Source organism: Python bivittatus, unplaced genomic scaffold (assembly GCF_059951505.1).
Source record: "Python bivittatus isolate LINGU-HERP-01145 unplaced genomic scaffold, Pbiv_v1 ctg000430_np1212, whole genome shotgun sequence".
NCBI lineage: Eukaryota > Metazoa > Chordata > Lepidosauria > Squamata > Pythonidae > Python > Python bivittatus.
Window position 1 is genome coordinate 3,842,852 of NW_028277071.1, and position 12,063 is coordinate 3,854,914.

General features: G+C 36.2%; 1 protein-coding gene across 1 annotated transcript; it reads left to right on the forward strand.

Moving 5' to 3' along the window:
* The first annotated feature begins 2,176 nt into the window (after nt 1–2,176).
* On the forward strand, nt 2,177–8,386 carry LOC103058093 (vomeronasal type-2 receptor 26-like). Its single transcript, XM_088144021.1, has 6 exons — nt 2,177–2,427; nt 3,356–3,533; nt 4,361–5,224; nt 5,953–6,180; nt 6,557–6,683; nt 7,485–8,386. The coding sequence occupies exons 1-6, from the start codon at nt 2,177–2,179 to the stop codon at nt 8,384–8,386; spliced, it is 2,550 nt and encodes an 849-aa protein (XP_088000147.1).
* Nucleotides 8,387–12,063: the final 3,677 nt, after the last annotated feature.

Here is a 12,063-nt window from a genome sequence, read left to right on the forward strand (position 1 = left end):
AATATTCATTCCACCCAAATCTCAGGTCATGTCTTCCTAACTCTAAAAATCTTCTGTTTCTCAGCAATACCTTCTCTTTCATCCAAACCAAACAACAAGCTGCAAAATATAATTTCAAATCAGGTAAGCCGAATCCTCCTCTTTCCTTTGCATCTTGTAACACCTTATATTTAACGTGGGGCTTTTTCCCTTGTCATACAAACTTAGGTATATATTTTTGCCATTGTTTAAATGGTACATCAATAGCCAAAACAGGTATTGTCTGAGAAAAAAACATCATTCTATGCAAGACGTTCATCTTTATCACAGAAATTCTCCTCAATGACAGTTATAGTTTCTCCAATCATAACATATCTTTTTAACTTCACTCCATGTCTTGACATAGCTATTTTGAAATAACATGTAATTCATATTTGTCACAGTGATACCAAAATATTTTACTTTTTTCTCAGTCTTAAAACCCATCATTTTCATCAGTTCTGTTTCATCTCTTATTTTCATGTTTTTTGTTAACATCTTTGTCTTCTGATTATTAATCTTAAAACCTGCTAGTGTATCAAATTCTTTTAATTTTCCCATTAATGTTTCTATTCTGCTTAGTGGATCCTCCAAACCAACACCAAGTCATCAGCAAATGCCCTTAACTTATAACTTTCTTTTTTAAACTTTACTCCCACAATTCTCTTATTTTGTCTTATATTTCAAGAACTAAAATAAACAGGCATCCCTCTCGTCCCTTTTTGTATCTCACAGGATTTTGTTAAATCTTCATTGACAATTATTTGTGCTTTCTATGAAGTGTAAATCAACCTTACCCATTTAATAAAATTCTCTCCAAAATTCCTATCTTCCAAAATTTTAAACAGGAAGGCCCAGTTAAAGCAATGTTCTATAAAGACTTATAGACAGACTAATGGGCTTTTTAATGAAAATTGGTGTTTAATGCAAGATTGGAATGGAGTGATCTTTCCTCAAGTAAACAGAAGTTCTGAGGAAAAAAAACACACATCTTCATGTGCATTCTCAAGCTAGAGACCTCATACCTATCAGTTTTTTGCCTGGCCTTATACAAAGGCTTCAAGACATGCTCCCCACCCCTCTTCCCCCCAGTATAAGGCCTGTGAGTTCAAATCCCAGTAATGGGTTGAACTTACACATAGAAGAGCTAACCATGGAAGCTACCTACCCTTTTGTTTCATTTTGTTCTGTTTTTTGTGCCTTCAAGTCAGTGTTGATTCCTGGCAACTGCCTGGACAAGACCCTGCAGTTTTTCTGGCAAGGTTTTTCAGAAATGGCTTGCCATTACCTCCTCTTACCTAAGGCTGAGGGAAAGTGACTGCCCCAAGGTCACCCAGCTGGCTTTGTGTCCAAGGCAGGACTAGAACTCATGGTCTCCTGATTTCTAGCCTGGTACCTTAACCATACCACCAAACTGGCTCTCTATCCTTAATGACTCCCAATACAAGGATGAAGCTGGACATATAGTGCCATGCAGTGGTTAGTAGCACATATAACTCCTTTCAGGATATTGCTCCCTGCCACTGTGTTAGACCCATGTGCAATCACCAGTCTACCTTTGCTTGCTATACCATCAGTAAGATATTGAGGAACTAATTTATGTTAGAATAGTAAAAAGAAAAAGAAAAAGAAAAAGAAAAAGAAAAAGAAAAAGAAAAAGAAAAAGAAAAAAGGAGTGTGTGATCCATATTTCATGGTAGACATTTCCATTTGTAATTAGACATTTTCTCAACTGGAAAATTTGGACCTTTCTAGTATTTCTTTATTCTCCTTTTTGAGATGTCACATTTGCAAGCGCCTGAGAGAAGAAGCTGACCTTTTTGCTTTTCTGATTTTTTTTTTTCAGGCTCAAATGTTTTGCCTTTAATTACTGGCTTCAATTGTCATGGCATTGAAAAATTGGCCACAGCTGATTTTTTTTACAAAACAAAACAAAAAGAAAAGAACATGACATATTCCTCAGTCACATCACGCCAAAAGGTTCCCCAAGCATGGGGTGATTTGCCCTATCATTATCAAATTTTCCATTATTTTCTCCCTAAGGAGATTCAAGAAACAGAATATAACAATGAATTAAAACTATAGAATATATTATCTCTTCTCTATGCAGGATGAGACTGGAGAGATAAAACTCTTTCAGTCTTATTCTTTACAGAGTATGTTTCAGGCAAAGGAAGGATTGTCATTCACATGGATTTTATTCCTTGCAACCGTATTAATCTTATTGCCTCATATCACATGCTATATTCCTCTTGGTAAATGTAATGTGGGGGACCCAGTTCTTATTAGTCACAAGAAATATCATTCAGAAGACCTGGTTATTGGTGGCATAACTTCTCAGATTTACATATTTTCCAACACAATGACATTCATCAAGAATCCATCTAAAGAAATAGTTGATGATTTCACGTAATTATTTTTTTTGTGTAGATAAGTGATAACTGGTTCTTCTTTCATAGTTATTTGATATATAAAAGTAAAGAGCAGAATTGGTTTTAGTGGGTGGTAAAAACTGTTGCAGTAGGAGGTGATACTTTCATAGTGCAGGAGGAAAAGTTTTACATATGGGAATTCTGAATTTCCATGCCACTTTTTTTTTTTAATTGAAATTATTTAAATATTGAATTACTAGTATTGATACAAGAAGAAAAATAAGAAGGAAAGGGTATGGGATAGTGGAAAAGATAAAAAGGGTGAATAATAGATTTATAAGTAATCCTACTAAATTCAGGTCGCATTCTGCATTTCACCACATCCCAGCACAAATGATGACCGATTATAATGTGTGAAAGGATTGGACTCTTCTACCCAATATCCTCTTCCAAAGACAGTTTTCCATCCATTGGTTTAGAAAGCTTCCCTTTCCTGTACTCTTGCATCAAAATTTAGCTCTCTATATGGTATGGAAAATTCAGGTACATCTGATTCATATTTTTCTAACCTACAGAAGTGACATGTTAAAAATAAGAACAACGATAAGAAACCCTACTTGAGCGTGGTGAATCTGAAACTAAGAGGCTTTCAAATTACTGATGTTCTTAGATTAATATTCAGAGAATGCTTTAGCTTTATTAAAACTCTGTAGATTCTTCCCTACTTTAGTGCAATAGAATCAATCCTTCTGAATATGATTAGAAAATACAAATCAAAACATAGCAAAGTTCCTATTCTGAAACAGAAGTATTGTAATAAAAAATATGTTTATTAACAACTCTCATTTCAGAATTCATCTTCAGAATTTTCAGCATATCCTGGCCTTGGAACTTGCTATCAAAGAAATCAATGAAAATCTTTGGATCTTACCTAATATCACACTGGGCATCCATGTATTTAACAGCTATTTCTTGGCAAGATGGATTTATCTCGCTTCCATGGAACTTCTCTCTTCAAAGGGAAGATTCACCCCAAACTACAAGTGTGATCTCAAGGACAGTGTGGTAGCTGTTCTTGCAGGACCTAATGCTTTCATTTGTCAGTTCATGTCAAATATTCTGAGCGTATACAAGATTCCACAGGTAAGATATACTCCTAAAAGAAAGATGCACAGAAAAAGATCTGTGCTTTGTATATAGACAGTGTTAAATGAAATCTGAAGAGATAACAATGTAAAATGCCCTAGGAAATGTTTTAAGTTTGAATAAACAAACCCTGACAATCAATTATCATAGCAATAATTATAACATATATTGTGATGGAATACATTTTTTAAAAATCTGTCCAATTCTGACATTGGCAGTGACTGATAGGAGTTAATTCACAATTCTGAACTAACTTACATTAGGAGTGCGAACTCCTAATGAATGAAAAACTCCTAGCTTTTTATTACAAAGTCCTATTAAATTAATTCAGTCTTTGGGACTGCTTAGAACAAACTCTTGGTGAAAATATCACTGTGAAACATTTGTTGCAATGCTTCCTAAGTCAATATTGGGGTGGGTATCATTCACTGCCCCACACATGTACTGGACAATTTTCCAAAGTTTTAAAAGATTTATTGTTTTATGATGTTTATGTGCCATCAAGTTGGTGTCAACTCTTAGAGACCACATGTAATCATATCTATAGAAATTTTAGGAAAAGAATATCCTTTTAATATTCTTTTCAGAGTATAAATAGAAATCAGAACACTCTCTTTGTATTTTGGATAGTTATGACATAACAATTGTTTCTGAACAAATCTTTACTCTTAGAAACCAATCTTTCATTTTAGACTTAAAATTTTCCTCTTAGTAAGTTATCTCTCACTTATTAAAATTTATCACATCTATATGCTACCTGTGTTTTGAATAACATCTGATATTTGATTGTCATACATAGTTGATTTGATGTGTAATTTTCTCAGCTCACGTATGGCTCTGCTCCAGTGATAGATGACAGCACACAGGTTGTTTTCTTGCACCAGGCATTTCCAAATGAAGATCTTCAAATTAAGGGAATGATCCAATTATTGCTACATTTCCAATGGATGTGGATTGGGCTGATTGTCCAAAGTACTGAGAAACGAGACAGATTTCTACAGAATAGGCTTGCCATGTTTTCTCAGAAAGGCATTTGCTTTGACTTTGTGGAAGAGTTGCCAAAGGAATCTATTTCCAGTGAAATAGATAATCTGCTTACACATTATATAAAAGTTTACAATGTTACCATGAGGAGCAGGGCCAATGTTGTAATTGTATATTGTGAAAACCAGGACATGGCCATTTTGAGAATGTTGCCCTATATTTCAGAACTTGAGGACACATCAGTGAAGAGAAAAGACAAAATTTGGATAATACCAGCCCAGATGGAGTTCTCATCTGTCCCCTTTCAAAGATATCGAACTATGGACTTCATCCATGGTTCTCTGTCTTTTCAAGTTTTCTCAAAGGACCTACTGGAATTCAAGAGATTTCTTCAGATGAAAAAACTTACTTCTGCAGAGGAAGACAGTTTGATCAGAGTGTTTTGGGAAAGTGCATTTGAATGTTCTTTCTCCAATAATGCCATGTTAGAAGAAGATGCTGAGAATAAATGTACAGGTGAGGAGCAACTGGAGACACTTCTTAAGTGTGTTTTTGACACCAGGATGACTGGTCAGAGTTACAGTGTCTATAATGCAGTCCATGCTGTGGCACATGCTTTGCAGGCCATGCTTTCAACCCAGTACAAACTGATGGCAACCAGAAAAGGATCCAAAGTGAGCACTCTGAAGGAGAACCTGTGGCAGGTAAGAGTGGGATTAATATCCTGTCCTTATTAAGCAAGAACCATCAGTGCCACCAGATAGAACATTCTAATACAGTCTTGGCATTTCTTTTCAATATGACTTCACTGTTATGGGAGGCCTGCAAAGGAGGGGAAGAGGCAAACAAAGAGGTGGTCAGTGGGAAGGAGGAGAAAGGTGGGATTGAGCAGTAATTGCAGTTGGACCACAATAAGAGTGAGGAATGCCTTGTTCTTGTTTGGAAACTCAAAATGAATAATGATGTGACTTGCTATAGTAGTTTGTTTTGTCTTGACCCTTGAATATATAGCCTGATTCAAAATGTGTGGGAGGATTCACACACATTCCCCTTTCACCAATTATATTGTCCCCTTCCCCCCCCCCCCACTTTCCTGGTTTTAAACTGGGGAAATTATATTTAATCTTGCTCTGGAAGAAAAAAGCTATTGTTGATATAATAGATGATGGTCTAATGTATAATGGTCTGACCTAAACCTAATACCTCCTAAATTTATTTCTTTTCCTCCCTTCCCTCCCTCTATGGCATTTTATGCAAGTTGCAGCAAAAGTTTCCTTCTTTCTTTCCCTCCCTCCCTCCCTCCCTCCCTTCCAAAAGAGCTTCTTATTGCTTATTAATATTAATAGGAATTCTGAAGGAACATTTATACATCATTAATCTACATTTGATTACTTTTACATATCCTTACCACTTTTCATTTAATACTCTTTAGCTTCATAAGTACCTGAGAACAGTTTCATTTAACAACAGTGCTGGAGAAAAAATTTTCTTTGTCCAAAATGGGGAAATAGCAAGTGGCTTTGATGTAATCAACTGGGTCACTTTCCCTAACCAATCCTTCCATCGAGTCAAAGTGGGAAAAGTAGATCCATTTGCTCCCCCAAACAAGCTGCTCTCCATTTCTACAGAGCACATCATCTGGCCCACCATGTTTAATCAGGTAGGCTCTGCATTTCTCTCAAAATATCTGGAATTGTTTTCTCATTATTCAAATTAGGATTCAGTTTTCAGACAACCTCCTTCTAGAGTTTTATAACTGTGAATGGGTCCTATACAACAAATGATTGAATGCATCCTATTGTCCAAGTGAACTGAGGAGGTAAAAGAGCTTGAAAAAGTACCTGAAATGACCTGATTTTCATTGCATGAAAATTAGCAAGGAGGACAGTCAAACTGCCATGCTTAGAAGCTCTATGTTCCATGGTATTGATTAAGAAATTCAATGAAGTTTCCTTTTCAAGAGACTTATGCATATATTTAAATACTAAAATTGAGACAGTTGAAAATATGAATATTCTATTATTGATTATCAACAGGTACAACCCATTTCGGTGTGCAATGATCATTGCTTTTCAGGTTATAGTAGGATAAAAATAGAAGGGAAACCATTTTGCTGCTATGACTGCCTTCAGTGTCCAGAAGGGAAGATTTCAAATAAGACAGGTAAGAGACGTCATATAAAGAAATTACCTAATATGTTTTCTGTGAATCAAATTAAAAGTTTAACAAGTTGTTCATAATTCAAGATAGATGGGGGTTACTGTTTCAAAGCAAAAAGCTGCAGAGTAGGCACGCTACAAGAATTCCTGTTGGTCTAATAATATTCTCAAGTCTCCTTTTCTCAGGAGCCTGCTTCATCATGGCTTCCTCAGAATACAACAGGGAATCCGGACAAGCCCATGTAGAGGGGTTTTCTCCATAAGATTCTCCTGCTTTGTGAAATTAAGCAATATCCATTAAGGACTGAACATGGAGAGGGGAAAGGAAGTACTCTCTTACATGAATGACTTATCGGAAAAGAGGACTGTTAGGAAATACCAAAAAATCTAATATCAACAAATCTACCTCCTATTCTTATCATCAAGTAAAGTAAGACTAAAGAGTAACGAACTGATTATTTGGCAACCCACAAAGGAATTTTCAAAGAATAAAACATAGGCTGGTTTCTGAATCAGGAAAAAGGAGTTGCCTTAAATCATATCATATGTTCCTCCTTTCTCCTGTTCCACAGAGAGTTTTTATACTTGTAGTACATCAGAGATATTAATATAAAAGTATTGATCAAGTTTTCTCATGTTAAGGCTCCTTTTCCAGAAAGGATATAAATGTATGTGGACATCCAGACTTCTTCATTCTTAACTCATCAAAGTAGAAATAAAAAGAGCTCAGATGTAACTTTGAATGTTAGCTTGTTTTTGTCACTTATTAACTTTCTAAGTATCACTGGGATGATTTCTTTTTCAGATGCAGATGACTGTTTTTGGTGTTCAGAAGATCAATATCCAAATAAAGCTAAAAATATTTGCATTCCAAAACGGATCACATTTTTGTCTTATGAAGAACTCTTGGGAATCATCTTGACAAGTGTTGCTTTCTTCTTTTCTTTCATCTCAGCTGTGGTACTGGGGATCTTCATTAAATACCAGGACACTCCCATTGTCAAAGCCAACAACAGGGACCTCACCTACATTCTTCTCATTGCTCTCCTCCTCTCCTTCCTTTGCACTTTGCTCTTCATTGGGCAACCTGACCAAGGGAAATGTCTCTTGAGACAGCCTGCTTTTGGCATCATCTTCTCTGTAGCTCTTTCTTGTATCTTGGGGAAAACCACCATTGTGGTTCTTGCTTTCATGGCCACCAAGCCAGGCTCCAAAATGAGGAAATGGGTGGGGAAAAGGCTGGCCAACACTATTGTCCTGTCTTGCTCCCTGGTGCAAGTCACCATTTGTGTTGTGTGGCTGGCATTTTCTCCCCCATTTCCAGATTCAGACATGCATTCCATGGCTGAAGAAATTGTCCTAAAATGTAATGAGGGTTCAACCATTATGTTTTATACTGTCCTTGGTTTTATGGGGTTCTTGACTGCTATCAGCTTCACAGTGGCCTTCCTTGCTAGGAATTTACCTGACAGCTTCAATGAAGCCAAATTTATCACTTTCAGTATGTTGGTCTTTTGTAGTGTCTGGATATCTTTTGTTCCCACCTATCTGAGCACCAAGGGGAAATACATGGTGGCAGTGGAGATCTTCTCCATTTTGGCTTCAGCAGCAGGATTACTGGGCTGCATCTTTTTCCCAAAATGCTACATTATTGTTCTGAGGCCTGATTTGAACAGAAAGGAACAGCTGATAAAGAAACAAAACTGATTATTTTGGAGCACTATGCGATAAATCCTCTAAATTGTGACAAAATCATCATCTGCCTCCTTAAAAGGCTACTCTCAATCTTGTAGAATTGATTGAAAACCAGTTTTTGTGGTTTTTTGTAGAAAAATTGTGCAGGCGTGAAACTTGTGACATTTGGAATGCAGTCCTTATAGTATGGTTCTTTTATTTTTCAAACTAGGTGACTCTTTGTGAGAAACAGAGAAGTGTATTGCTAATGCCATAAGAGCTGTTGAAGGCTGTCACAGAAAACAGAGACTATAGGACAATGAGGACAAGCCATTGAAAAAAGGAAGGAAGGAAGGAAGGAAGGAAGGAAGGAAGGAAGGAAGGAAGGAAGGAAGGAAGGAAGGAAGGAAGGAAGGAAGGAAGGAAGGAGAAATGTGATAAAGTTTGAACCTGCTTTTTCTCATTTTGTTCTACCTTTTTTTTTAATTAATAGCCCCAAAACAGAAGGAAAAAAAGGGGGGGGAGTTGAGAAATAACACATAAGTCATAGAAAAACTTTTGGCAATAGGTTAATATCTAAAAGATAACTGAGAAGAATGAAAAGAAGATATGTATATGAATACTTATAGGGTTAGGGATAGGAGTTGCATTTAACTCTTGTCACAATCTTGACACACAATATTACCTGCTTGTCAATGTAAGTTTCACAAAAAAAAAAAAAACAAATGCAACTAAGTAACCAATAGTAAGTAATAAATAGCAAAGCCCAGAAAAGTGTGTATGCATGTGTATTTATATCTGTGCGGGTGGATATACAAATAGTCTCTCTCTCTCTCTCTCTCTGTATACACACACACACACAAACACACAAATAGAATGATAGTTCAAATATAGGAAAGTATTTATTATTAATATATGGTTGCCAAACTGTACTGAACCGATAAAAGCCTCTGCAAATCTACTACAACACTTTTATTCTGTTATTACTGTTTGTTATTACTTATTCTTTTCTGTTGGTTTTTAATCTTGTGTTTGCCACAACTCCAGGATTGCGCTACTATATGAATCAATAGTATATTCATATACTATATGAATCAATAGTAGTGTAGTAGCACAAGTGCGCTACTATATGAATCAATATAATAAATGAATAAATAACTCAGTTGTCTGGTTATTTTTGGAAGTTTGGAAGCATACTCTCAAAATTTCATTGCCAATCTTCTAATATATGGCATAGTCAATCTTTGTTATGGAGATCATGTATACCATTTCAGTAAATTTTACTGATATATAATGGTTTGTGTTATTCAAGAAGAAAGTAACAGGTTGGAAAATAAAACCAAAACTAGCATTTCTTGCATCTTGACTTAGGTCCCATTCCAAAACCATTGAGCTCTTTCTATGCTACAAATAATATGTTCCTAATCCTTTATCACATTTCCAAATATTTGGAATTCAAAGTAGCAATCGTAACTAGGGTAATATACTAATGAATCTCAATGTTATCTAATCATGAAATTTACAGTAAAGCTAAGTCATTCATTGATACTCCCATTGCTGCATATCTACTGTCAATTCCACCTTAGGTATTAAAAATACAGTCTTGAACGTGTTGAGTTTCAGAATATAATTAATAAATAAAGTCTAATAAATGTCTTGAGTTTTGCATTATAACATTTTCAAATTCTGTTAAAGCTCTCTTATGCAACAGAGCTGGTCCATTCAACTAAACAATGCCTTCTTTGTTGTGGCACCTGCCTTCTGGAACAGGATCCTTCCAGAGATCCATGTGTCACTATTAAGGCCTACTTTGTGGCAATAAGGGTGGAAAAACATGGTGGCATTGCTTTGAGTAACTCAGGTCCCTCCTGGTTAGCCAAAGCTTCCTGGGAAATAACATGTTCTTAGGTCCAGACAGCGGTGATTTGATCCTGGAGATAGAGGCTGGTCCCACTGATGCAGGAAACCAAAGATGGACCCAACCATATTCAATACTTTTTGCCTTGATTCCAATTTCCTCTTTTAAGGAAAGGTTGTTGAGAATGTGATCATGCTGTAGCTTCAGGGAATCTTGGAAGAAGTGGATTATCTAGACTTGTTTCAGTGAGGTTTCCGGTCTGGGTATGGAACTAAGACATTGATTTGTATTGTTTTTATTCTCTTAAATATAGTTTCTATTCTCTTAAATAAAAATTATAAGGAATGTGTGTTTGTGTGTGTGTGTGTGTATGTGTGTGATTGTTGGCCAGAGAAGAGTAACACACTCTTGGTGATCTAAAACCATGGACATTTTCTGACAGATAATGAAGCTTTTTGATTGAACTTTGTTGTTTTCTCAATTCGGGAGCCTACTTCAAGTGCAAAACTGTCATGCCATTGTAACAGTACAAAGCTGGCAAACTTGTTCTTTCTCACTCACTAGTTCATTTATTTATTTTCTCTGGTCTTCTTTGCCTTTTATTACAATCTGTTTTTCCCTCACTACTATACAGAAAGCCACAAACCATTTACATCAAAGTGAGATCTATTATTTTCTTCTGCAGTTTCAGAAACAGTTGAGCAAGAGATGTTGTGCCCTATAATTGACCATCTTTAATTCTACTCCTCCGCACCCTAGGGAGTTCCAAAGAGCACAGCAAAACAGGAACCAAACCAAGACTGACTGATGTTATTAATATTCCTTGTTCGTTATCATATTCAAATATAAGACTTGAAGGGTAAGGCTGTGTGAGTCTGTTTTTGCTGTACATTTCTGCATTCAGATCTCGCAAGAGAAAGAGCCAAAATGTTCGGTTGTCCTATATTCACAAGCCATATCAATGATCATTTGGGTAAAGCACATCTGAGATTTGCTATGTTACTATTCATGCTGTGGGTGATAATATGGCTTCCTCAGGTCATATGCCATGATGCTAAATGCACCATCAACAACCGTAGTATTAAACACAAGTCTTACCATTCAGGTGATCACATCATTGGTGGCATTATTTCTCTTATTTACATGATGTCTAACCTGATCACTTTCAAAAGAATTCCATTGGAAGAACTCATTGATGATCCCATGTATGGAACTATTATAGTATACAAGCTCTCAAATATGGCTGGATAAAGGGTTAACATATTTTGGGGAAGGCATAAATGATTGAAATATAACTTTCATCTCCTTTCAGTTACTCTTCCTCTGCTTAGAGATTCTACTCTGTTTCTTATATACTTAATAATTGGGTTAACAGCAAGATAGCAGGTTTTGATTTTTCCCACTTTGTTTCAACTTCATAAAGTTTGCAGAACTGTACTTCCCTTGGTCTCGCTTAATAGATATCTGAGTTTTCCCCAGCCCTTTGCTTCCTAGTTTCCCAATGCTTCTGTCCCAAAGTTCCATGGCACACCACTTCCAGCATAGTATATATGCAAATGATCAGCTTTTTCTCTTGATTGGTTGAATCTGGCTGGAATTCATCAGTGAAGTATAGAGTAGATGTAACAGTGACCCAACAAAGCTTGTTTTTGCTTGTGAAGGACCATGACCTATGCTGGTTTATGGCAACTTAAAATCTAAGCACACTTGTATCCCATAGACTTTTCCAATCTACATCCCATTTCATCAGATGTATGGAATAAGGTCCTGAGAGAGGATCTTTTGGAGGTGGGGTTGGGGTGGGAGATGGTGCTAGAGAATGATATAGAAGAATTCTTTAAAGAGGGATCAG

What these genes read in the sequence shown, in the direction of transcription:
- LOC103058093 (XM_088144021.1), top strand. Translation starts at nt 2,177, where the DNA reads ATGTTTCAGGCAAAGGAAGGATTGTCATTCACATGGATTTTATTCCTT. An exon ending in GGCCCACCATGTTTAATCAG is followed by an intron (nt 6,181 to 6,556) that starts GTAGGCTCTGCA and finishes GATTATCAACAG; the next exon opens with GTACAACCCATTTCGGTGTG. An exon ending in GAAGATTTCAAATAAGACAG is followed by an intron (nt 6,684 to 7,484) that starts GTAAGAGACGTC and finishes TTTCTTTTTCAG; the next exon opens with ATGCAGATGACTGTTTTTGG.